This window comes from Ochlerotatus camptorhynchus, unplaced genomic scaffold (assembly GCF_037179485.1).
Source record: "Ochlerotatus camptorhynchus isolate MF236.1 unplaced genomic scaffold, CSIRO-AGI_Acam_v1.1 ptg000070l, whole genome shotgun sequence".
Classification (NCBI taxonomy): domain Eukaryota; kingdom Metazoa; phylum Arthropoda; class Insecta; order Diptera; family Culicidae; genus Ochlerotatus; species Ochlerotatus camptorhynchus.
The window spans coordinates 496,720-524,663 of record NW_027040560.1 but is presented as its reverse complement, the minus strand read 5'-3'; the positions used below and the strand labels follow the sequence as shown (position 1 = coordinate 524,663).

General features: G+C 43.5%; 2 protein-coding genes across 2 annotated transcripts in view; both read left to right on the top strand.

Moving 5' to 3' along the window:
- The first annotated feature begins 157 nt into the window (after nt 1-157).
- On the top strand, nt 158-14,682 carry wda (will decrease acetylation). Its single transcript, XM_065216984.1, has 5 exons — nt 158-352; nt 651-817; nt 875-2,371; nt 12,299-12,768; nt 13,772-14,682. The coding sequence occupies exons 1-5, from the start codon at nt 200-202 to the stop codon at nt 14,242-14,244; spliced, it is 2,760 nt and encodes a 919-aa protein (XP_065073056.1). The 5' UTR covers nt 158-199; the 3' UTR covers nt 14,245-14,682.
- Nucleotides 14,683-22,210: 7,528 nt separating this feature from the next.
- The window catches only part of Hph (HIF prolyl hydroxylase), a 35,593-nt gene continuing 29,859 nt past the window's right edge, over nt 22,211-27,944 (top strand). The window contains exon 1 of the mRNA XM_065217181.1: nt 22,211-23,352. Coding sequence (XP_065073253.1) covers nt 22,840-23,352 — 513 coding nt within the window. The 5' untranslated portion in view covers nt 22,211-22,839. The remainder of the gene's footprint in view (nt 23,353-27,944) is intronic.

Sequence of the window (27,944 nt, the reverse complement as noted above, 5' to 3'; positions counted from 1 at the left end):
TGATGTGCGTGAGTATTCGCAGTTTGGATACTTTTCCTACTCTTAAGTCGACTTCTTGCCGTATGCGGAGAAATATTTCGGTGAACCCTTATGCCAAAATGGGGTGAACCCCCTTCTCTGACAGAACGAGTCCCATCAGTTTTTAGTTTGGCAGCAAGCAGCGCAGTAATGCGAACAAGCAGCAGCAGCAGACCGAAAAATGGCTGATTCCAAGAGATCAACAACAACGACGTCGTCCACGAATAACAGCGGCACTGGCGGCAGCGGCAGCAGCAGCAGCAAATCTCGCAAATCCAAGAACGACCTAATCCGCAGCGCCGTCGGCAGTTATCTCAAGCAGCGGAACTACATCGTAAGTGTGTGATGCAGGTCTTTTTTTTTTTTTTTAGTGGTGTCCTCTCTCCTCTCTGTAGATAACCTAGAAAAAGAGGAGAGCGGTGCAAAAATATTGCGGAATGCTTCCTGTCTGTGGGGGCCGATTCCGATTGTTGTCGGGGGATTTCAGTTCGGTGATCTGCAATCTCCGGAGTTCGTGATCGGCGGTAGAAGCAATTAACGGGGAAAAAGTTGGCTTCGGGCAGTGTAAACAAAAGTGTTGTTTGATGATCGTTTGTTTTTATCTGTTCTTTTTGGTGTTCTTATCGCTGCAGGTAAACGATCGCTACCGAAAATCGGATCTAATTCTAACGCAATCCACCGAGCAAATCGCAATGAACACTGCCATCGAAAACGAGATATCTAAGGCGAACAGTTTCCTGTTCTCGAACATCTTCTGCCTGAACAACAATCCTGCCCAGGTGGATCAGCACTTTGTCAAGTAGGTTCCATAAATTTACAGGGAGGGAATCCAATTAATCTGTTTTATGACTTCCAGATTGTGTAACTTTATCAAATGCCAAGTGGAGCCGGTCCGGCAAGAGCTATCCGAGCTGGTAAATCCTCTTCTCTGTCATCTGTACATCGAGATGCTGAAGGGGCGCGACTGGCGTCCGGCAATTCTTTTCCTCCGGAAGCATGCCTCCCTGGTAGGGAAGATCGAACCAAGCTCCGTTCCTCCGAGCAACTCTCCACTGATTATGAATCAGAAAATCAACGGCACCGTTGAGGAGCAGCAAGCATCCGGGATTCCCGCTTCAACCGTGCAAAATTCAGTCATTATTTTCTCCCCCACCATGCAAGGTACACCTGAACCCACCCAGAACGCCAGTCCCAAGCTGGAAACGTTCAAGCAACTCATTAACAAACTATCGCAAATCACCCGGATCCAGGATCTGGAAAATAATCCCCTGACGCTTCAGTTTCGATCCTGCCAGTACGAAATGCGACTTGGATCTCCTTCGATTGCAGCCCTACGACGATATCTGGCCAAATATGGCCACTCGTTGATACTGCAGATCCTCCGGAATTGGTTCTATTTCGAGACCATCGATGATAAGGACTTTGTGGACTACAGTCCGGTGCTGGCATCGCCCAAAGTTCATAAAAAGCCACGATTAGTCGGGACTTCCAATGGAATGGATCTGCTGAATGGTCTTCCAATGGAGGTGGATGCGCTGGATGTCACGCCAGAGCCGGAATATGATTTTTCCGAACACTCGGAGGCGGAAAATATGAAATTTATCCTGCGGAACGGCTTCAGCAGCGAGTACATCCGGTACAAAGTTCGTGAGCTGAATGGAGGCTTCGACGGGGGAGGAACCACGATGGATATGGACGACGATGACGATGAAGATGATTCGGCATATCTGCCAGCCCTGGAGGACATCCCACCTAGTGTTAAGGCGGAAGTATTCCCGGATGGCGATCAACAGCAGCAGCAGCTACAGGATGACATATCCGGCATGTTTCGGAGGATAACGGCAGCGGAACGGTTACGAAAGCTGCGGGAGTGTACGGAGAAACTGAACCGATTCCAGTCGCCGCTTTGCATCTACCAGGTGGAGAATGTGGACGATCGATTGACAGCGGTGGCGATCGATGAGGACAGTTGCCATTTGGCCAGTGGATTCGAGGACGCTTCAATCATCCTGTGGTCGGTCAATCGGAGCACTCAAATCGGACGGAAACCGTACGCCGGACTGCGCGATCGACGGTGCTGTTGGAATGTGACTTGCTGTGATAGTAGTTTTAGCGAGGACGAAGACGAGGAGGAGGAGAAGGAAGATGGCGAAGGGAAAGGCGATCTGCGTGGCGGCAAAGAACGGGAGTACGACGATCCGGGAGAGCGCTCCGGGTTGCGAAATCTGTTCCGGGTCAAGACGAAAGCGGAGGTGGATCGGTTGAACAAGCTACTGCCCGTGTACAGCCGAAGGCAGGGCAAACGGGAACGCTGGAAGCAGTTTATGGATCGGAAGTGCAGTGAAAATGTGTTGTAAGTATTAGGAGGGGGTGGGGGTGTGTGTGAAAACTTGATATTCAGTTATCCATTTGAAATTAGGAACGTATTCATCCAGGGCTTGTAATTTATTTGATCGTCGGGCTTTGACAGTGTCCTACACAGAGTTGGTAAATGTTAGGGGTAAGCAATGTCGCTTATGATACGTTTTTCGAGGTTCTGAAATACTGCATGATTTAAGGTGTTTCGGTTATGAGCCTCGGTTTTGAGAACCTCCGAGGAACTGAGATTGGAATCAAGAAAAGGTTCGGATCAGGGTTCTGATGCAGGGTCAAATATCAGTATCATCGCTTAATTTTGTCACTAAGGACATCTATTTTGATTCATAACAAGGCGCGTATTTGGAGAGGTCCCAGAACTCTTCGGATGATGCGGACCATCACAATTGAATTCGACTTCTTGTGATAAGAGCAAGTTATCGAAAACGAATACCTCATTACTTCAAAAAAATCAATGTGCTGATCAATGAATGTGCTGAAAGATCAATGTGCTGATCGCAGTGATTAGGACCAGCACAGAGGGGAAAAATGCTTTTTTGACGTAGGATTACGTCTTTCGGCAACATATTGGGGGTGCAATTCTAGATAGAGCTGGAATTAGGGCGTAACAGCTTTTGTAAACAATGACTTCTATCGATGATTTCTATGAATTCAAGGCACGTCCACGCAGACCAACCTAACCATCGGCTAGGGGAAGTCTTTCCCTACCCGATGAGGATATTGGTTTGCGTGGGAGAGCCTTTAATTTCTAGAAATCATCAAGACAAATCATTGTTTACAAAAGCTATTAGGCCCTAATTCCAGCTCTATCTAGAATTTCAAAAAACCAAAATCGACCGCGTTACGAAAAGTGTTCAGGTTTTGATCACTTATAACTCTGTGAATAGCGGATGGATTTGAATTTTAAACAAGCCAATCGATAGGAATTTTTTCTACGAATCTGCAAAAATAAACACTTTATCAATTTTCAATAGGTCACTATTGAAAATTACACAAACAGTTTACCGGCAAAAAGTGCTTTCCCTAACACAGATTTCAAAATCAAATTTCATCCGGTCTCGCCGAACGGTGCTTATTCAATCACCGTTTGTGGTAGTGTCCGGTCGGTCGTCATCAGCAGCAGCAGTGCTTTCGATGCGTGGCGTTGAACATTGTTCTCCAGTACACAACGAAAGGCTGCCCGCAAACGGCGAGCTGCAGCCCACATGAGCGTCCATTCACCGAAGAAGGAGGAAGAAGCCGCACCGCTACTGATCGGATTCAGTAGATCTTCGTGAGTCGCTGTGCTACAGCTCGTCAGCCTCATCCGTATTGAACACCCTAATAGCATAGAGGTAACTCTAAGACTAGAAGGTCTCGAAATAACGTGCTCAACTTTTTGGCTCAGCTCTGGTACTCTCTTCGGTCCCAAGCTAATCGCTTCATCCCTCGAAACATAGGAAAAACCAATAACCCCTCATTTTATCTGTCAAACTTTCATAGCGAATCAAAACAAACATTGCGTAGTACTAGAATGGGGTACGTTAATCGTTTACTTGGGACCAATAGGCTAGTCAAGTAGCGAGCCAATTTCAAAACGTTAGTTTCGTATTGATTGTTGCTAATAGCTCAGCATTACTCAACCGGTTCTTTTCAGGACAACCATTTTTATTAAACGTTCGCTCGCCTTGCTGCCAGCCACATCACCCCAAAGCTCGCTGATAATGTACCCAGCAACCAAACGTTTGTGGTCAAATGCGTAACTGTATTGAAGAGGTTAATACAAATTCTCGCAATGACCGAATACAACATGACTTTGTCAATTAACCAGAAACACTTCGAATTAAGTTAAGGTTTTCTCCAGGACGCTACAAAAAAGCAAAAAAACTCGAATTTATATGATTGATAGTTAGCGCTCAACTTCCGAGCCGAACAGACGCATGTGTCGTTATCGTCTACGGAAGCTTCTTGCCGACTATTTTTCGAGCGATTCCTAATACGAAAGTGAGTGAGTGAGTGATCACTGTTAGTTTCGCGTCGCGTGTGGATGCTACCGCGTACAAATGTCCGCGATAAAACGCCGCGAAAACACATTTCGCATCGACTATGCGAATGTGCCGAAGAAGCCATCGTCCGAGGAGGTCCACCAGTTCGTCGGTGCGACGCTCGGCATGAAACGTGAGGAAGTCCTACGTATTCAATACTGCCGCAACACCGGAGTTGCCTTCGTTAAAGCCGCTTGCCTCGAAGTGGCACAAAAAGTCGTCGAGGGAAACGACAACATGCACGAGCTGAGGATCGACGGGCAAGTGTACAAACTACGTCTGATGATGGAGGATGGAGCGGTAGTGGTGAGGCTCTTTAATCTGTCCGAAGCTGTCACGAACGATAAAATTGCCAAGTTTCTAGGCGCGTACGGGGAGGTACTCTCAATCCGAGAGGAGCTAGCAGACGAGAAACACTTTTTTCCTGGTCTGCCGACCGGGGTCCGGATCGCTCGGATGACTATTAAAAAGGGCATAGCATCCTACGTCACAATTGACGGAGAAACGACACTCGTGTCGTACTACGGCCAGCAGCAAACCTGCCGGTACTGCTGCGAGTATATCCACAACGGTATCTCGTGTGTGCAGAACAAAAAACTGCTGATCCAAAAACTGGCAGCAACCGGCTCCTCGTATGCGGACGCACTAAAAAACAAGCCGAAACCAATCGTCCCAAACCCACTAGCTCCAAAGCCACCCACCCCGAAGCCGCCCGCCCTGAAGCCGCTCGCCCCAAAGCCAGTTGTTCCAAAGCCACATGCCCCGAAGCCACTTGGTGCTGCACCGAAGCCGGGAGGTCAAAAACAGCCAACACTAACAGATGTACAATCGTGCCCAAGTGATACCACGAGCCCTTCTGCTGGTACAGAGCCGATCGATGTCGATTTCGACGACTTTCTGAAACCAGCAGACGTGCAGCAGGAAGAAGATGACAACAGTACATGGACGAAAGTTGCCCGCAAATCAGCTTCGCATCCAAAAAGCGACGGCAACGAGACCGATTCGTCAACGTCCAGTAGGCACTCACGAAGGCTGACGAGCAAAAAAATGCGCTGCGATGATGGCAACAACTCGCACGACAAAGACCCCCACCATTAAAACATCCTCTTCACCAGCTATAACATCGCAACGGTAAACGTGAACACCATCACGAATACAACTAAAATAAACGCACTTCGAACGTTTGTCCGAACGATGGAGCTCGATATCGTTTTTCTCCAGGAGATGGAAAACGAGCAGCTCACTCTGCCTGGTTTCAACGTAATTGCCAACGTTGACCACACGAGACGAGGCACCGCCATCGCACTGAAAGAACACATACAGTTCTCGCATGTGGAGAGGAGCCTGGATGGACGCCTTGTTGCAGTGCGCGTCCACGATACCACACTTTGCTGTGTTTACGCTCCATCTGGAACAGCACTCCGCGCCCAGAGAGAGAGATTTTTCAATAACACGATCGCCTACTACCTCCGTCACCACACCGAAAACGTAATTCTCGCAGGTGACTTCAATTGTGTTCTGCGGCAGTGCGACGCAACAGGATACAATATGAGTCCGTCACTCCAAGCCACAATTCAACAATTGCAGCTTCACGACGTGTGGCTAAAGCTGCGCCCGAGAGACTCTGGTCACACCTATATTACTGCAAACTCTTCTTCCAGACTAGATCGCATATATGTAAACAGTGGACTGTGTGAACAGCTGCGCACTGTTAATACTCATGTGTGTTCATTCACGGATCACATGGCTGTTACACTGCGAGTGTGTTTGCCACATCTCGGGCAAGCACAAGGGCGCGGGTTTTGGGCACTTCGTCTCCATCTTCTCACCGACGAAAACGTGGCGGAGCTCCAGACACGATGGCAGTTTTGGACTCGCCAAAGACGCAATTACCGAAGCTGGATGGAGTGGTGGCTGGCGTGTGGTAAGCCAAAAATTGCTAGTTTCTTCCGCTGGAAATCCAAAGAAGCATACGACGAATTTCATCATGCGCAGCAGTCGCTTCACGACCAGCTGCGACGGGCCTACGACGGCTACTACCAAAATCCGGCAATGCTAGCAACCATCAACCGACTCAAGGGAAAGATGCTCGCTCTACAGAGAGGTTTCACGCAAGCCTTTGTACGTATACACGAGCAAATCGTAGCAGGAGAACCGCTCTCCGTGTTCCAGCTTGGCGAAAGGAGAAGGAAAAGAACAACGATAGCACGACTGGATGGCGAACAAGGTGAGATCCTGGACAACTCACAATCCATTCAAGATCACGTACATCGATATTTCGCCGACTTATATTCGGAGCCAGGCGGAGATGCAGCTCAGCCCGAGGATTTTCAGTGCGACCAGATTGTTCCAGAAAACGATGTTTCGAACGAGGCATGTATGGACACAATTACTACGGCGGACATATGGACTGCGATTAAATCCAGCGCATCCAAAAAGTCACCAGGGCCAGACGGAATTCCGAAAGAATTTTACCTTCGAACATTCAACGTCATTCATCGCGAGCTCAATCTGCTGCTAAACGAGGCGCTATCGTCAAATTTTCCATCGGAATTTGTTGACGGTGTCATCGTTCTAGTGAAGAAGAGGGGATCCGGTAACACTGTTGGCTCTTACCGCCCCATCTCGCTTCTCAACTTCGACTACAAGCTGCTCTCCCGTATACTGAAGGCGCGCCTAGAAAATGTTATGACAACACACCGAATACTGAGCAACGCTCAAAAGTGTTCGAACGCACACAACAACATCTTTCAGGCCACGCTGGCTTTGAAGGACAGGATCGCTCAACTGACGGCTCGTAAACAGGTTGGAAAATTAATCTCTTTCGATCTGGACCACGCGTTCGATCGGGTGAGGCACTCATTCCTCTTCGAGAATATGCGCTCCCTCGGCATTAACAACCGGCTCGTGGACTTGCTCTCGCGGATTTCAGCTCTATCCTCTTCCCGCCTGTTGATAAACGGGCACCTGACGACATCGTTCCCCATACAGCGATCAGTGAGGCAAGGGGATCCCATTTCGATGCATTTGTTTGTGTTGTATTTACACCCACTAGTTGAGTCCCTCGAGCGAGTGTGCGACACCGACTTGCTCGTGGCATATGCGGATGATATTAGTGTCATCACCACATCGGCGAGCAAAATCGAAGCAATGCGTGAAATATTTGATCGTTTCGGGAGAGTGTCTGGAGCGGTACTCAATCTTCACAAGACGACGTCCATTGATGTCGGCTTCATCAATGGGAATCCGATTCAAGCAAACTGGATGAGGACCGAAAATAAGATCAAAATACTGGGTGTGATCTTTGCCAATTCTATACGGCTCATGATCACCCTAAACTGGGACATGCTGGTGGGGAAAATAGCGCATCAAGTGTGGCTACATTCACTGCGCACGCTAACCCTTCATCAAAAGGTGATTCTCCTTAACACGTTCATCACGGCCAAGATTTGGTACTTGTCATCCGTATTGCCGCTATACTGTGTACACATGGCCAAAATAACCGCCACCATGGGGACATTTTTGTGGAGAAGACAGCCAGCGCGTGTACCAATCCAACAACTGGCTAGACCACGCGATCAAGGAGGACTAAAGCTGCAGCTGCCGGCGCTGAAATCCAAAGCATTGCTGATAAACCGCCATCTCCAGGAGATCGGTTCCATTCCCTTTTACAATTCCTTCCTCACCCGTACAAATCCTCACCCACCCCCTGCAGATCTTCCTTGCCTCAAAACAATCCTGCAAACTTACCCTCGTTTGCCACCTCAAATCCAACAAAACCCTTCCTCCGATCAAATTCATAGTTTTTACCTCGGCCAAACGAACCAACCGAGAGTAGAAATACGCCACCCTACAGTGAATTGGAGACGCGTGTGGCTCAACATCGGAAGTAGGATGCTGTCATCAACCCAGCGTAGTAACTGGTACCTACTTGTGAACGAAAAACTCGAGCACCGACAATTGTGGCACACCATTCGGCGCGCGGATAGTCAACAGTGCATACACTGCAATGCAGCCACAGAAACACTGAAACACAAGCTGAGTGAGTGTCTACGAGTGACTGCGGCGTGGACGCATTTGCAGAGCATATTGACGACATACCTAGGCAGCCAGAGGAGGCTCTCTTTCGATGAACTCATGCACCCAGTTTTGGGAAGTGTAGGCAGAAGACAAAAAAATGAAATATTAAAACTTTGTATTAATTATGTCACCTTTGTCATGAATTGTGATAATGTAGTAGACGTAGGCGAACTAGATTTTTATCTGCAAGTTGAAATGTAATTAATTCCTATGCAATTAGTTTTGAACAAAATCAACAGAAATAAACTAAATTTTATGTAAAAAAAAAAAAAAAAAAAAAAATTGATCGCGAATATCTCGCGAATGGAAAATTTTAGCAAGAAATTCCTCCAAATGAATTTTTGTTTTTTTTTTTTTTTTATTATCTATTGAATAAAACAAAAAATCCGTGCGTTTGGTGCACGAAAATGCGTAATTTTGTCATCAGAAAACGAGGAGTCTCCATGATTGGAAAAAGTGTTTTCCCTAATACAGTCGCCGAATATTGAAACCGAGCACGTAATCCTACGTCAACCTTGCGCAACCTTCATGCAGGATCGTCCCTTCTGACTGCAGTTCAATGAGGTACAGAGAGAGGTGAAGCAGATCGTGAAATATGGTTGTATTAGTAAACCAAAAAATCAACGTAAACGCAATTAGTGACGTCACTAATTGCTTGTACCGTATAAGGGTTGCACTCATCTCGGCACTCATACAACTTAACCGATCGCTTCACCTCGGTAATCCAGCTCATTGACTGCAGTCGTCCGAGTTAGTGTTTGTCTTTGATTCTCCAAGTGATCTAGTTGGATTTTATTCCCAAAATAGAGTTAGTCCAAGTGGTTTCGAAAGTACAGTTTGCTAAGGACCCAACAGTGTCAGAATCCTAAAAAAAGTCCAAGAATGTAAAAAAACTGGCCTAGCGTCATAAGCTTGATAATTTTGAAATGCAATCTTCGAACAAAATGCCAGTCTGTGGCTGTGTTCCATTTGGTGAATTTTCACTTAAATTTGACGCTTCGAAAATAAATTATAATGTTCGAAAATCCCTCGTCCAATTTTCGAGAAGGTGTTTGTCAAAATTTATTCCTGGTCTGTCAGAAATAAGTCTGGTAGAATAGCAGGATCCGTCTTTTTTTTAACTTTATTTTTGAGATTTTTAGCCGTATAGGTTAGTTCATCTCGTCCATGAAAGGTGCGGCCTCAGAAGGAGGACCCCCAACAGAGTAGTTTTTTACAGTGTTTACTTCAACCGAACATTGGTTCCTGGCTCGATCGTACATTTACACAACGTTAAAATCTGAATAAGACAGATAACACAGGGAGGGCCCCCACCAGGCAGAGATGTCCCAACAGCCGAAAGGAATTAAAAAAGACTAAACTTTAAAATACAATGCAGCATCCTTTAAAAAGTGCATTACTGCTGCCAGTGTGGAGGGATCATCACCCAGCATGTCGCGTATGCTATTTGGAAGCCCGTGGAATTACCACAGGTTCTGATACTGAGGGCATACGCATAGAATGTGCTCGATTGAGGCTGGAGATCTACAACCGACGCAAGTCCTGTGGAACGGCGTTCCTCCGAAATTGTGCGAGATCTTGGTGTGACCGGTCCTCAAACGCGACGCTATCTTCTGATCCCGCTGGTTCAACTGTTCTGTCCATTTCCTCGTCGTCCCTTTGATCCGTCTGATGAAAAGGGAGCGGTTTTGGGCCCACTCTGCTTTCCAAGCTTCCCGTACTTTGCTCACGATCCAGGGCTTAACATCGTGTAACGGTACTTCGTTGGTATAGCGAGGGACAGATGGTCCTGCCCCAGCCGGAAAGTCAGCTTCAGAGTTGCCTGGTATTCCGCAGTGCCCAGGAACTCAGCAGAATACCGTGTTTGGTGGCGCGGACTGCATCGTCGCCTGTACCCAGGGATGAGTCGGGGCCTCGGATGTCTGGGCTTGTATGATGCTGTGCGAATCCGTGAGGACCAGGATCGGTCGGTCGGAGAGCGTTGTAGCAGCGATGAAGATGGCAGCAGCTTCAGCAGAGAAGACAAAACATTGCGGCGGTAACCTGCAGCTGGTTGGTGTGATGTTTCCGGCTAGATCGATACCGATCCCGGCCTGAGAGCGAGATCCGCCCGTGTATCGGTGAGTGTGCGTGGGGTATTTTTCTCCTAACATTTCAGCTACAGTCCTTTTCATGACCACGGAATTGTCTCCGGCTTTGAAACTGTCCTTAATCCGGCTTTCGATTTTCGGTAATGGTGTTTGCCAGCATTTGGGAGATCTTCGTTGGCAGCCGTGCGGAGGAGTCTGTTCCCCTAGTCGAGGAGGAAGATCCCTTGATTTCCGGATGTCTTCGAGATGAAAGCAGCGGCTTTGGTTGCGATAGCTGTGGTTATACGGAAGCGGAAAGGCAGGATGCCTGCGTCGATGCATGCAGCGTCAGCGAGCGTGAATGGCAGCAGGCCAGAGACAATCCGGACGTAGGTGTTGTAGACTGGTGCTAACGTAGCTAAAAGCTTATCCGTTGCGATGCAGGTCATCTCCAACCCGTATAGAAGGTGACTGTCGATAATTGCACTCGCCACGTGAAAACGGATGCTGCGGTTGTTCGATCTATTCTGTTGGGAAATAGTCCGGGTGAGATTCACTCGACTGCGGCAATTTTTTTTGACTGCACTGAAATGCTGTTCAAATTTGAGGAATCGGTCAACGAGAACTCCCAGAACTCGGACGGTCTTCTTCTGCGGTATGGACTGGTCGTCGGTTTTGGTCGGTGGTCCGCTAATTCTGTGTCGAGAAGGGCAGACATGGCACCTGATGCTTTTAGAGGCTGATAATTCAAAGCCTGAGACTGCCGCTTGGGCTCTCATCCTTGTACGTACTGGCGGTGGTCCGGTGGTGACGATTAGGATGCTCCGTTCATCGCCACGAGGAACAGGGTAACGGCGATAACCGATCTTTGTGGGACACCCGTTTCCTCGGGGAAAAGCCGGGACTTGGTGTTGCCGTCTGCGACTCGGAATGAGCGGTTGGACACGAAGTTCTGGATGAAGTGAACGTCCGTTAAGACCCCAGTCGATTAGTTGCATAAGGACGAGGGTTGTCCACGTTCTGGACAAGTCCTTCGATATGTCAAGCGATACTATCTCGGTGTGCAGACCACTGTCGTAGGCGTTCTTGAGAACTTCCCCTAGGGTTGCGAAATAGGTGGACGTTCCGATCCATCTGTCAAATCTAAGTGAAAATTTACCACAACCTGAATATTCAAATGCTCGTAGATCTAATTGAAGAATCAAAGTGACGATTGACACACAGATGGCGAGTGGGTAAAAATGACTTTTCGATATCTGTAAAATTGCATGACATTTTAGTACATCATCATTTTTGTAATTGCGGACCTGAAAACTAGGTGTCGCATGACCAGTTTTGGCTTTTGCTTTGATTCGCCAATAATCTATTATGTGATTTCAATAGAAGTGTGAGGTGATGGTTTTCTGCATTTAAATGGTTACAACAACGCAGATTTCGCGATTTTCTCCCGCATTTGGCGCGGATTTGTTATCAGACTTCTTATGGCACGGATTTGCTTATTTTCAGATTCAGATTTTATTTGAAATTTCTCTTAAGAACCCTGCATTTAAAATAAAATGCCATTACTATTTTTTTTTTCATGAAATTGTTTTGAACCTTCTCTTGATGTTCTTGGTGTGGCGTTAGGATGTTTGGTGTAATGATGTTTCGGAGTAGTGACAGTTTGTCTCCATGTTACCAAAAATCGTATTCATTAATAATATTCTTAAATTTATCTTTCCCCACAAACAGCAGCGAAACCGGCGGAGTCACGCTGCGCGGCCACTCGAATGCCATCACCGATCTCCTATTCTCGAACCACGCTCCGCTGCTGATGAGCGTCTCGCGGGATCTCACGATGCGCGCATGGCAGGCCACAGACTACACCTGTCGAGCGGTGTACCGAGGCCACAATCATCCGATCTGGACCGTGGCGGAAAGTCCGACCGGAATGTACCTGGCGACCGGTTCGCGAGATACGACGGCCCGGCTCTGGTCCACGGATCGTGAGTTTCCGCTGCAGATCTACGTTGGCCATACGCAGGACGTGGACACGGTGGCGTTCCATCCCAATGGGAACTACTTGGCCACCGGGTCGACGGATTTGACCGTCCGTTTGTGGTGTGCCACCAGTGGTAAACTGTTTCGGATCTTCACCGACTGCCGACAACCGGTACATCGGATCTGCTTCAGTCCGGATGGGAAATATTTGGCCGCTGCCGGTAAGCTAACCACATACAGTGTATCTCAAAATTGAGCGTACAGCTGCCCTTGCATTTTAGAAGAAAAAAAAAAACAGCTGTACGAGCATAATTTAAAACGAATGAATGACTGCTGGCTCATCAAACAATTATTTTTCATCTGTATGATATTGGATTTATTTGGTTGAGTGCGTAAAAATTTAGAGCTCAACACACCTTTTTCTCAAAAAACTACTCTTTCTTAGAGTTGGTTGGAAATGTTATCTAACGTGAAGCTTTAGTGTGATAATTTATTAGCTAGAGAAAGGTCTGAAGATAGTAGGTTGATAGTTCCGCTAGAGTACGGCAGTATGAAAATTGACAGTACTAGTCAAACGCACATTTCTTTACCTAACTCATACATTAATGTGAGTATTTCTTCAAATCTATAGGCAAGCAAGTGCGCGTTTGACTTACTCTTGACTGCGGTTGTGGAATAGTTTTATCGACGTTTCATCGCTACTTTGTCTTCAAATACGATGAACCAAACTGTTTGAAACTTTATTCACTTGTATAGGGGAAATGGATGTAATGTCGGCCTAAATGCCCCTAATTTGGGCCCATAAATAAATTCAACAATCGGCTAAATTTTCATTAGCGACCAAAAACAGCCATTAGTATTGTCCCAATATAGATAAAATTGATAACTAGTAGAATTTTAGCTATGGGCCCAATCTTAGATCCATAAACCAACATTAGAGTCATTTCCCCTATATAATAAAGATCTATATGCCACTAATTTTGCTAAAATCCTCAGCAAAAGTTGAAAATCGAGCATTTTACTAAAGTACAGACTCTGCCAATAAAGTCCAAAACTATACCGATAAATCAATAAAAAGTTGTTCAACCACCAGCCAAGATTTCAAAAATCTATTTTTTAAACGTTTTTTTTTAAAAATAACCCTTCAGGTGTACACTCAATTTTGCGATACACTGTAGCTTCCCCCTTTCCGACCTTAACCCCGTATACGTTCCTCTTCAACAGGCGAAGAAAATCGCGTTCGGATCTTCGATCTCGCCGCGGGCTCCCAGCTGACCGAGCTGCGTGACCACACGTCCGGAGTAACCTACGTCACGTGGAGTTCCGACAGTCGGCACTTCGTGTCGGCCGGTGCCGACGGAACGGTCCGAATATGGGATGCCGTCAAGATGGTTTCGTCGTCTTCCTCGTCGTCGTCATCTTCCAGCAGTTCTTCCGTTAGCAATCAGCAGCAGCAAAATTCAATCAGTAGTCCAAGCAGTGGCGCTGCTGCTGCTGCTGCTACACTGACAAACAATGGCACCGCCAGTGTTGCCAACCACTCTCAGAAGACCAGTTCCTCGTCGCAGCAGTCGTCGTCCTCCTCAAGCAATACAACTAACAATCTCTTGCTCGCCTACTCGACGGGCTGCCGGCGGATCTACCGGTTGCACTACAATCAACTCAGCGGAAGTCTCAGCTGTATCGGTAACAGCTAAGAACAACTACAATTACCTTCTTCATCCCAACAACGCAGCGTTAAGTATTATTTATTCTCTTTACCTTCAGCTATCTTTCTTCTATTCTTGTTTCCTCAAGGAAAAAAAAATGCCTCTCGTTACCCTGATGGAATGATATACTCAGAGAGTGTTTCGTTGCTCCCTTTAATAATATGTGTAGAAAGAGAAAGAGATACAGAGAGAATTAGTCCGAATTTTTGTTTGTTTAAGAGCCTCTGTTGTTGTAAGTTAGTGTTTAAGCTACAAAAGTAATAAAAGCCAATAATGATGTCCTACTTAGCTAGAGAGAGAGAGTGATAGCAATTTGATTGATCGCGACAACGCACGCCCTAGGGTATGCAAATATCTTGAATAAGTTTGAAAATCATGATTGTGAAACAATGGGCTGAGTAAAAACTACTTACTTGCGCAAAGTTACGAACGGTGGGTGGAATGTTTGCGTGGGAAAATATCACAGCCATTGGTCAGGTTGAGCTCTGCAGAGATCTGTAAATGCTTAACCTGAAAGTGAGTAAATGAAAATTTAAAAACTGGTTTTCTCTGAGTCATCACTTCAGATTGGAGAAAGCTCTCGTCGTTCCGTGCGAAATAATCAAAGGAAAACATCGACGAGAGCTTTTTGCAATCGGACGTGATTTCTCAGAGATAACCATTTTTGAATTTTTCATTCACTTATTAGGTCACTTTCACCTTAAGGTGATTCCTTGAAGAGTCCAAAATGGCCGTCATCATGGCTGATATTTTTTTTTTTTTTTTTTTTTGCAGCAAGTATGGAATTCGAGTTTTATTGTTCTATGTTTTGTGGGAGCTGATATTTGTGCTCTTGAAATTTCGAGGTGATAGAACGATCAATCATAAATAAGTTTTCCACAACGATTCATCTTAAGTGTGAATGCTATCAAACGGGTACAGTTATAATTCACTTGTTGGGTGACATCCCTACTAAAATGCAGTTAGACTCAGAAACTTGAGAATTTTTGCTAATCCTGGATCTTCAATTTCTGTTCGGCACGGATGGCAGAGGAGTTAAAACAAGCTGTCCCGAGCCTTGTTTAATCACGCGAAGCTTTACTTACCACGCCGAACGGTTTGGATGGTACGCCGTTGCCCTGCCGGGACTGCTGGAGCGAGTGCCTTTTTTCTCGATTCTATCAAAAAACTGTTTAAGACGCTAAGACAGTTACTCTACTAAATTAAGAGACTGTTACAATAGCCTGGTTCAGAATTTGATAGAAAGAAAAGGAGTGCCTTTAGCATCAGGTGTTTGGACTTTGATTGTAGACTGAGGACTGAATTTGTCACTAAATTAGAGATTCTGGTCTCATCAGTAATCTTAGTTTAAAACCTGATGACGGTACTGGCTGGAAGGAATTCGGATCTTAACAGATCGACAGACGTTTTAAGACTAAAGAAAACATTCGATTTATTAAATAGAAAATTTTCCTTATATAGAGGTTTGAGCTTTCTTAGGAATTAGATTTCCTTAGAGTTAGGTATTATCCAGTGATTGATTGATCAACTTAATGTTTTAAGGTGATCATTAGACGTAGTTTCAGGATTGTAGTCGTATCATCATTAAGCTTGCTGTAGGGTTAATTTTGTGTTTCATTTTTTTTTTCTTTGGTTTGTTTTTTCGTCGATCTTGTTTTCCGTGCTGAGCACCAATGCTACCGACGCCAGGAAGGCAGCTCCCACACCTGGACCCTACCTATCGACCCATCAACTCATGAACCGGGGACCAACGGCTTTACTTCCCTTCCGAAGGAAGGCGTGATCAGAGATGTTATGCCTCAGAACATCCCGGCGGCGCCGACTGGGATTGAACCCAGGCCTGCTGGGGTGAGAGGTAATCACGCTTACCACTACACCACCGGCACCGCTTTTTTGTGTTTCATGACGCTTCTAATAGCTTCTCACCACCAATCCGTAAGGGGTGGTGGAAAAGCGACTTGGAAATGTATGATGAAATTCACTTTTAATTAAAAATATCAGTAATGGTGCAATTTGTCCGTTATATTATTTCTACATAATGTCACTATTACTAAACGACCAAAAAGTAGAAATTTTCTTACCAGCAAGGTTTTAAGAGAAATCGACGAGAATTTTTTTCGAAAATCTCCATACCGCAATACTAGCACAGACCAGACTAGCACAATAGCGAGCAAGGACAACTTTAGGAAGGTACAAATCGGTTTGATCATCTCTCTTTACCAAACTCCCCCGATGGATTTTCAAACCTACGACTGGATGCTTTCCTTCAGATAACAACTTAAGTGCGGTAAAAATCGATACCACTTTAGTCTGTTATTTGAAATTAGCATCTTCAACTATGTAAATCGTTGACTTCACGCAGAAGTAATACTAAAAATATAGTCAAAAAATCGGCCCAGCCTATAAATCTTTAAAAAAATCTCTTCCCAAAATTTCTTAGTTCAAGATTTCATATTATAAATCTGTAGATCGCATTGTTTTCCCTGGGTATTGGCATAACCTTAAAAGATGCACACTAGTGATGTAGTTGTGATGTAGCTGACCAAAATTTTGTTGGAATTTAACTAATAGCCAAAATTAAATAATTGCGTAGTTTAGAATTATGATTTTAACTATGAATTGTTTTTCTAAATAATTGAGCCTAATAATCATTTTTTTTTCAAAACTTTTGGAATGCGACATCACACAGGTACTACCCCTTTGAATTTGGCTTGAAGACGATGAAGTTTTGAAAAAGACAACGATATTACCTATCTGCACGCTGGATCAACATATAACCATGCTTGAGGGATAGAACATCATTTTATTTTCATAAAAACAGGACCATCATAGCAGATTATCCGGAAAGCCCTTTGGGATATGGGATATCAGAGACGAAGAAAATTGGAAGACCACGATCCACTCACGTGCTGAAACAATCATCACGAAAAGCGTCCACAAGACTAGTAGTAGTGGCCACATTGCCCCCGAGTGGCTGGGTGGATATACGATAAACAACAAGGCTCAACTACTACGGGCACATCCTTAGGAGCGATCCAGGCGGAATTTTGAAAACGGCACTCACGGGCCTCCCTTAGATCAGTCGGTAAAGGCGCAGCTACAAAGCAAGACCATGCTGGAGATGGCTGAGTTCGATTCCCGGTCCAGTCTAGGAATTTTTCAGGTTGGAAAATTTCTCGACTTCCTTGGGGCATAAAGTATGATTGTACTTGCCACACAATTATACTAATGCAAAAATGGTACATGTATCGAAAGCTCTCAATTAATAACTGTAGAAGTGCATCTAGAACACTAAGTTGAGAGCACGCAATAAGCTAATATGCGATATGCAATAAGCTTGAAATGCGAGGAAGAAGAAGAAGAAGACTCAAGTACAGCATACCAGAACCCAAGAAAATTGAAAGACCGGCATATACCTGGAAAACCTGTATTCGACAGAACGTAGAGAGGAGCAAAATTTTTATTGAAGTATGGTAGGATATAGCACAAGAAAGGAGCAAGTTCAAACAAACCACTTTATAGTAGCATGGTGGAGTCGGAATTTGAGACTAGCAGTGACTCTGTCAGGATAGTGAAGCCGAAGACCTAGTTCCTTCAGACTTCTCCGGATTCAGTGATGAGGACCCCATCATGAGAGGACGCGATTCTGGCAAAGAAGTCGGTCCGAGGCAACGACAATAACTACCCACAAAGGAACCCCCAGTCAACCAAAGATTTAGCAACACAAGTAAGCCCAGAATTTCATGGGTAAGTTTACATAATCGTTATATTAACATGCTACTCCAATAGTAGGTCACTCAACTACCACGGTTGGATGGTTTTAAATCGATTGTTTTCAGTCAACGTATACTGACGTTTAACGAGACCTTTGCACCAGTTGGTGCTTATTCGGAAGCGTTCCCAGTGACAGCTTCTGTCTGGGATGAGACAACGGCTGGGCGATTTTCGAGCGATATTACAAGCTGCTTTCACAAAGTCATCACTCGATACAAGGATACGGAAAAAAATACCTTCTGGCTGGATAATTGCACCTCACAGAATAAGAACTGGAATTTTTCCCTACACTTAATTCTTCTCATCAATTCAGAAATTTTTCGAAAGTGATCATACTTTTATGGCCGCTGACAGTTTTCACACTGCAGTCGAGAAAGCCATGCGCCACGGTCAGCCCACATCAACATTTTCCGACTTCAAAAACGTCGTGCAAAGAGCAAAGAAGATTGTAGAAATTCTGGACATGGAAGCATTGACAATATCAGGAAAGTTGTCTTCATAAAAGGTAAGTACGAAATGCAGCACAGTAGCTCAATAGATGAAACGGGAAAGTTGCTGTCATGCAATATCATCTCAAATAAGCATCATAAGATCATTTTCTCCGACAACTTCACTGTTGAAAGTACCATGACTCATCACAAACGGCCAGTCGGAATAAACCCCGATCGCAAACGAGCCCTGCTGACTTCATTTCTTCCCGTTGTTCCTGATGATCAAAAAGAGTTCTGGAACAATCTTCCCGAACGTAAGGAAACCGTGGAATGCTCGCAACTGCTTGTCGACTGGAGTTCCACCATAGCGGATGACACAGCAAAAGATCATCGACGAAAGCTGTTTTCGAGGCCAGTGCTGCAAAATCTCGACAGTACACGGTGATATTGACAATTCTGCTTTGGTCACTCATTTGAGCCAACAGTCATAGTCAAGGCAAACCATGTCAATTGTCAATGACAATGCTGTCAGTGACGAACATGTGTAGATTTTTATAGTAACTAAATTTGTAATGAAATTAAATGGCTTAAACAAAACATTCACATGGAGTCATTTTAGTGAACAAGCATCTACGTCCTGAACTCCTTGGATAACAATAATGTGACACAGAATGTACTATATTACACGATTTGTTACCAGGTGAATCTTTGCCATTGACGAAAAAATGAATGAGATTTTGACGAAGGTTTTTTTGAGGATCAAGTCTGTCAGTGACTATGTGACGAACAATTTTGTCAATATCGCGCGAAAGTCTGTCAATGACAATGACAAATCTCAGCACTGTTCGAGGCTGTTTTGATATGGAATTCTTCGAATACAAATATATGAATAATTCAACATGGAAACTGTTCGGTCTGGGAAGGCACTTTCCCTTTCGGCAGTGGACTGTATCGGCAATGATTGTTGGTGGAGGCAAGCGGCGATCTAAATCAAACTCTTTGAGCTCTGAAAAGAGCTGGGGGTGGGGTTCAACGCTTGCTCTGAACCAGGGATGTGTGCTGGGTAATTATTCAAACGGCGACGGCTACGCTAGTAACTACTTTTATTCTCTACTGCTTTTCTTTACAAAGGTTTGCTTTCTTCTGCTGCTTGCTGATGCTTACTCGTGGCCGGTCAAAAGGTAACTGATTTCAGTTTGCCTAATGGGTGCCACTTTTATAGGAGCGCACTGTCTGCGCATGGTGATATGGACGTCGCTGATTGGTTAGTGTTCTTTGACTATATGTTTTTAGTATTACTTCTACGTGAAGTCAACGATTTACATAGTTGAAGATGCTAATTTCAAATAACAGACTGTAGTGGTAATTTTTATACGATAGATGGAGTAGATGAAAGCATAGAGTTGATAGTTCCGTTAGAGTACGGCAGTGTGAAGATTGTATATAGATATTAGACAAGCGAGCTAGGACAACTTTTAAGGAAGGTACAAATCGGTTTTTTCATCTCTCTTTACCAAACTCCCCCCTTGGAGAGGGATGGTGAGGGGTGTCTCCCCCGCCACCACTGGCAAAAAGAGATGAAGATCGACCCGCTCATGTACCAACTGTGTGTTTGAAACAGTTCTACCGATTTTTTACCGCACTTCAGTTGTTATTTGAAGGAAGGCATCCAGTCGTAGGTTTGGAAATTGCAACTATTGTTTACCCCTACCACGATATGTGCTCCTGTCATCGTCGACTTGACGATCTCGAGGGGACACGGGTGGGGTAGGTGTTGCTACTGTACCTTTCGACCATTGACAGTAATTGATGGTATGCTCCCATCCAGAGTTATGTACTTTGACCTCGACTTTGACTATATGTTTTTAGTATTACTTCTACGTGAAGTCAACGATTTACATAGTTGAAGATGCTAATTTCAAATAACAGACTGTAGTGGTAATTTTTATACGATAGATGGAGTAGATGAAAGCATAGAGTTGATAGTTAGGGGACCATCATGCACAGCTCTGTTTAGAGTGCCACGCTGGCACTAGGACGGTGATCAGCCGCTCCTAACATGGCGAACAGGCGCCGTTTTGAGCCGCACCTCCATGGTGAACAGATACTCAGATTTGGTAAAGCATTTCCTCTATCACCAAATGCCACATAGGACTGTTATGCGAATAGTGGCAGGATAGATCCCTATTCAAATGTGTTAGCAGTGCTTTTTTAACCACCATTGGTTGGCTCTTCTGGCGTTCCAGTAGCGGATCTATTGGACAGAGCAGGCGCAGACAACTGATCCCTGATTTATGCCCGGAATTCAGCTGTTGGAGTGTTAATTCATGACAATATAGCTAAATCGCCAAGGCACGGGTCTTCCACATATACAAACATATTCATAAAATCTAGATTCATCGTTCAAGATTCAATTAGGTGGAAATATTTGTAATTCTTCCTGGACAACCTACAGCCTTGAAAGAATATTGGATTTTTTAAACAGTTGGAGATCCTCAGAACTGAATCAACCTGAAGTCTTGGTAAAATATCCAGAGAACTTCACTAATATCTTCGTCTATATAGAGATAGTTTGAATATTTCCTGCTGTCTAAAAAGGATGTTTTAAAGAATATCCTGTAACTTATGCAACGTTTCCTGAACATCTACAATACTCCCTTAAGTTGTACAAAATTACCTCAGCTTCTACGAAGTTCTCTGAATTTATTCAAATTCCATAGTTTTCAAATCCATGGGTTTTAAAAAAAGTGCCTTAAAACTATATAGAGGTTCCTGATCAATAATAAGCTTTTCTGAAATAAAATATTCTACGAAGCTCCTCAAACTTAAATAAATTGTCCACTTCTGCGCAGTTTTCAGAACTTTTCCAAGTTCCTTGTTTCTACGATTTTTTTCTGAATATTTATGATGTTCCCAGAATGTTTACTAATTTTTCTCAATTTCTACGATGTTCCCTAAAATTTTTATAAGTCCTTGAAGTTTGACGAAGTTCCCATAAGTTAAAGAAAAATTCCTGGGCCCATGGCCAATCAGCAGAGCCTGAAGACGTCTTATTGTGCCATCAATTAAATATCGATGTAATATTGCCTATTGCATCTGAAACTGGACTGTCCCAAAAATGCAAAAAGTGTGATAAAGGTGCACGTTTCCGTTAAATCGTTTTGATGTCTTTGGAGCACTTATGGCTTGCATCATAAGGAATAACTGCACCGAAGAAATCAAGACGATTAGACGTAAACTTGCAATTTCATCACACTTTTTAATAAGTGAAAACGCGCTTATTAGTCCAATTTGGTGTGAAATGCGCAATACCATGTGATACCATTTCTAAAAATTGCTTCTTCTAGTACAGAACATAAGAAAGGTAGTCAACATAAAGAATTTAAGAAGATAAAGAATTTAAAAAAATATCGATGATTGTGGCCTAATTTTAGCAGCATGCATTACGTTATGCGAAAGGAACCCAATTCAAAAGAACCGTCATTCGAAGAAGCGATTTCGATGTTTCGATATGAACGGAACGAGGATTCATATGAACAGAGACTGATGATTTGTTACAGTGATGGCTAACGGGCTGCACCAACACACACACGCACACAAGTGCGCTGCTGAATCCGATTTTGACAGTTCGTTCTCCCTCCGCGGATGCGTGTTTTTCATCAAGAAGTGCATTCAGCAACCTCTCTGATTGGCTGGTTACCGCAAAGAAGAAAGCATTATCTGTCAAATTGCAACGCAACGCGAGAAAAAAGGAAAACATCTTCGCTCGGTTCGGTGCAGCAGCTGTGAAAAATAGTCCAATCCGCAAGAAAAATCCTCGATTCTCACGGATCCCGAAAAAAAAAAAAACCGGAAGAAGCCGTTGTTAATTCGTGCCTCGCCCCACCAAATGAAAGTGATAACAAACCGAGAAACGCCGTGACAAGTCAACCCAGTCCGTGGATCGCGAATGGTAATCGGTCAAAGCCGAGAAAGTGTGCGAATGTTGGTGAAAAAAATCGCGAAGCCCAATCAAGGTGGCAATCATGATGGGGATTTCCTTTTTTGTTAAGCGATGAAAAAGTATAGCGATATTATTGTTTAAGTCTGGGAGCAGCTAATGAAAAGTATCGCAGGTTGTGGACGAATGCGGCAGGAAATGGAATTTGGGACGGGGTGAGGTGATTCATTTTTGTTTGATTGTGTGATCAGCACTGTGGCGTACGTGCGAGAAAAAACACCATCCGAAGAGGGAAGGTGACCATCACGGAGAGTGAAATGTCAAAAAGTGATTCGTCCTGATAACAAAACAATTGCGTTATCTTTGGTGTGTTTTTGAGCTGGGAAGAAGAAAGTCTCAAAGTGGCTTGGTTTGCAGTGATTGCGCGAGTGTGTGGAAATGAGTGGTGAAAACCGTATTCCGAGCTATCTCCAGGGGACTCAACAGGGAACAGTTCAACAGATGCGTCAATTTCAGCACCAGTGCCGGATCTGCGGAATTTCGGAAGGGTTGCGGCGGTGTAGTCGGTGTCAGGTGGCCTATTACTGCTCCCAGGATCATCAGCGGACTGACTGGCGATTGCACAAGCTCGAGTGTCGTTCGATCCACCAGCTGCAGCAGGTACCTTCGTCGATAGCTGAACCGCAAGCGACGGTTGCCCAGCAGCAACAGTATGCCATATCCCGGAATCAGGGAATTTATCAGAACAATACGATAGCAAGCACCACCAATACTAGTGCAGTGATGGATGAGGAGGTGGTGGTGGGTGGTGCGGCGACCACGATGGCTTTGGAACAGCCGACGACGTCACTTGGCGGGGTGTTCGAGAATGCTACTGGCGTACGTGCAGAATTGTTGTCAACAAACGGAGCACACTCCACCAATACCAGAATGAGTCCCTTGATGAACACGGTAGGTTCAATTGGTTTGTATGGTTTGGGAAATGTTGAGTTGCAAAAGGGTTTTATTTTTGAACCGACATTAGCTCTCAAACCCCCAACGCAACGTTGCAACACTTGCAACGTCTGACCGCAAACTTCTCCTGTTTTTATGAGCTTTAAAGAATTAAAAAAAAATCATTTTTGTTCTGAAAATATTTTGAATTGAAATGAGGCAATCGTTTTGACTTTGTGGGTTTGAAAGCTAGTATCAAATGGCTCATGTTATGACATCACGCATTATAAGCTATGGAATGAATGTAGATTTTAAATAAAACAATGGACATTTTCCATCTCCAACATAATTTTGACAAAATTGTTCAAATTACAACACAAGTGTTCATGTTTATAAGCATGAGCATTAGACTGATGCAAAATTTGACTTTTTCGCTCCACAGTGCTTAAATGGTTTCAAATCGGGTCCTGATTAGCCTCCCAAAGTTACAACTCATTTGGTTAGAAACAGACTTCGCACAAGCCATTTGAAGTTTACATGTAAATTACTATGGGAAATTTCAACTTTTTGTTCGTTGCCTTCTAGTCTTTTTCCATATTGAGCTGCGAAACAGTTCGATAGCCATTATTGAAGAAAATTTTCTCAGCTACAACTTTGCTGAAGATCGTTTCTATGTAAAACGAGACAGGAAAAAGTTATTAATTATTTAAGAGATTGGTAAACTTATGACATTATCAAGCAGCTGCTCTGTAGGCAACACTGTATTTTGAGTGTGACATATTGCGAATTTGTTTATTATTCAGTTCCAACCTGGATCGGGTATCAAGATCGGCTCTGCTTGTTTTCTGACAAACGTCAATTTGATCGTTTGTTTTTAAAACCTACCTCAGGTTTAGGTTCGCACTGACAAAAAGTTCGGTTTCGCACTGGGTTGGAACTGGTTCCAACCCCGTTAATAAACAAATTCGCTAATAGTAACCATGATTATTGTGTCCTATTCAACGCCCCAGAAACATCAATGTTGCCTGCTGAGCAGTTGATTAAGCATGATCATTAGACATCAGCGCATTGAACCATTGATAACTTTCGATCCTTGCATTTCATCAAAAAGTGGTCTTCGGCAAAGTTGTAGCTGGGAAAATTTCCTACAAGTACAGTTGAAAGCTTTTGAAGCAGACTAATATGGTGAATCATAAGATAGACATAAACAAAAATCTTGGTTTTACTATAGTAATTCCCATACAAACTTCAAATGGTTTGTGTCATCTCAGTTTCTCACCAAAGGGGTTCAAATTTTGAGAGGTTAGTTCTGATTTGGAATCGTTTAAGTATTGTGGAGCGAAAAAGTTAAATTTTGCATCAGTCTAATAAGCTTGGATATCCGTACAATTCGTAATTGTTAAGAATTAACCAAATGGGGCTGGGGTGGGATTAGCAATCCATTATCAGTGTGCAAATTCCGGTAGATTAGTACTTTCAAGGTCAATAACTGTGCCGGCCACGTCCTTTCGGTCATCGTGGAGGTCAAGGATTGTTAATTCGACATCCGTTGTTACTACACGCTATTTCAAAACTACCCCAATTCAGGCTTGCTTCAACTCACATGCTATAAAAAAAATGTTTTTCAGAATAATGAAACCAATAGTTGTTATAATGATATTCGGTACTTGTTAGTTACAAGAAGAGGTTGTAAAGTATGTATTTGGTACATAAACCTGTCAATTTCGGTTTCCTAGTGTCACAATCATCGATTTTACTCAGAGTGAGCGCTCACGAATCGAAAAACCGCTGATTGTGACGCTCTGAAAGCGAAATTGGCAGGTTTTATGCGTCAAATACTGAACCTGAACCTACCCAAAAATGTGTAAACTATCTTGGGAGTGACAAGTTGACAAATCAACAACGGGTAGGTTCAGTTTTGACCGATGTGGGTGGATTCTATCCAAATTTGGGTAGTTTTGAAATAGCGTGTAGAGATCGAGTATGCCTCTGCACCTCCACGGTTGCTACGGGAAGGACGTTTTTGTTAGTGGGAAGGGTAAATTTGATCTGTGTTAACTTTGGAAAGTAAATGATGCGACCCTATCAGCTCATTAATGTAAAGGGGTTCTAACCCAATGCGGTACAGAGAGAGGTGAAGTAGATCGTGCAATATTGTTGTATTAGTAAACCAAAAAAAAAAACAACGTAAACGCAATTAGTACCGTCACTAATTGCTTGTATCGTACAGTGGTTTTACTCACACAACTTAACCGATTGCTTCACCTCGGTCATTGGTTCTAACTCACGGTCTTCTCTGCTCAGTCAGCAAAAACGATCGCTCGGCAACCGTTCCCAATACATCACTTTGAAACTTAATTTAGTTCGTTCGGGACTGGCTAAAGCATCTGTTCGTAACGCTCGTAGTGGTATGTAAATATACGGGGGACTCGGTTTCCTAGTAGCGTTCGTTATTATCTAACTGAGCAGAATATCATGGGTTCAATCCCCTGCTTCTTCACATTGTGTTGTTTTTTCTGCTTCTACTTCTTAACACGACCACTTACTTATTTGAAGATCACATGGTCTGAAATCGTTTATATTTTAAAAAAATATATAGGTACTGTCGGGTTTGGGTTTGGGCTGACACCCACATATCAGCGTTATGAAGTTGATTTGTTTTTCGACCAGTTTACGGATAGTTTCAATCAAATTTACAAATGTATTGATGCTTAAAGTGCGAGCAACCCCTGCATGTGTTTGAGTCCGTCTTTGGAGGTTAGTTTCTATTATTTGCACATACCGAGCAAGCATCATATGCATATTTAATAGTATCTATGAGCAGATCGATCAAACCGATTTACTCGTTGAATCAGTGGATATGAACTTTATTATCCACAAAAAATGGTTTACGGGAGTAAGGAACAGAGCTCAAAAATACAGTTTCAACAACTGATAATACTAAATAATAGTCTACCTGTCATAAAATCTTGTGGGTACTGTTTCCGTGAATGGAGCAGAAGTAGGTAAAAACCGGTTGGAAAACAGTACATATATGTTGTTTTTGTTTTTACTTTCAACGCGTGCATAGGGTAGCGAGACCAGTTATTCAATCTGTGCTTTTATGTTCGGTAAGACCGAGATTCCATGTCATTTCGGTAAAATGATCACCAACTCTAACCGGTAACTTTGGAAACATCTCTTTGTCATACACGATTGCAAATTATCGCCTACTTTGGCAATTTTCAAGTATCAAATACTTAAAAACTTATACTGTATTCAAAATATGCAATTAGGCATTTTGAAAGCTTAAAAGACATATTTTGGGAAAACAAATTTACCGAACCTTCAGCAGTTGAAAGTTAGGTAAAATTTCATGAAAATCGGTGATGGTTGACGTTTGAATAACTGGCACCACTACCCTACTCAAACAAACTAGTAAACAAAAGATAAACTTAACTACCTGACCTGAAATCACTTTCACAGCTCTAGAGCACAAGGAATTTGGAATTCGTCCATTTGTGTGGTACCATTTAGTCTGCAGTTTGCTCTTGTGTGATACATTTTAATCCGATGAGTTATCAATTCAGTGACTTCACTTGGTTCCATCCATATAGCAGCATGAGAATGCTTCAGGTAATTTGAACGGACAACGAAGGTTGTTTCAAATTTCTACAACTAGTCCTTATGTGAATTGGTTATTTTTATGTTAGAAGACATGTAAAGTATTGTGTCGGCGAATATATTATTGTCAGTTATTCCTGCTCCACAGAAAACGAATCAAAGCAGCGGATAAATAACTTTATGCTCGTCATTAGAAACAAATCAACCATTCGTTCGCTACCTGCCACCTAATATTAGGCAACCGATTTCCAAATATTCCACTCCAAATGCAAACGTATACGAAAGCACAGAAGTAAGGTGACTACATATAGGCACAGACAAACAGACATAACTCATTGGTGGTACTACCAACTGCGATACTTTTAAATTGACCGTTAAATGCTTTTTCGATGTACAACTTGCGAGTGTTATGTCTGTTTGTCTATGATATAGGTGTTCTAAAGTGTCAAATTCATGATTCAGCAACCAAGTTTGTTTACTATAGATAATATATATAATGTAGCCAAACGAGCATGACGTCATCATGGTGTTGTTTGAGGGAGAAGCATTGTAATATAATAATGATAGATAAAGCAAACCATTTCTTGATTCATTGATGCAAATATTTGCTCCACACTGCCCCCCCCCCCTCCCCGCGATCTCCACACACAAAGCTGTATCACCATGTATATATCCACTATGGCTCTAACGAAATTTTAAAGAAATATCCTACACTGAAAAAAGTTTTCACTTAGTTTCTATTATGAACGCACATAGTATTTTTCCAATCACTATCTAAGTTCGAAAGATCTACCGCTATAGTCTACAGTGCTATTATTATCTTTCTTTTGAGGTCAATAGATCAATAATCGGTTAAAAAATTGATTTTTGGGAACAAGTTTTTTTTATACCACCACCCCTAGATGTCGCTGAAAGCTTCTTTTGACAGCAAAATGTTCGTTACCAAAAGTTATGAGAAGTGAGGAAATTTCAGGTATCGATCATATTTCGTTTGGGTGATTTTTACC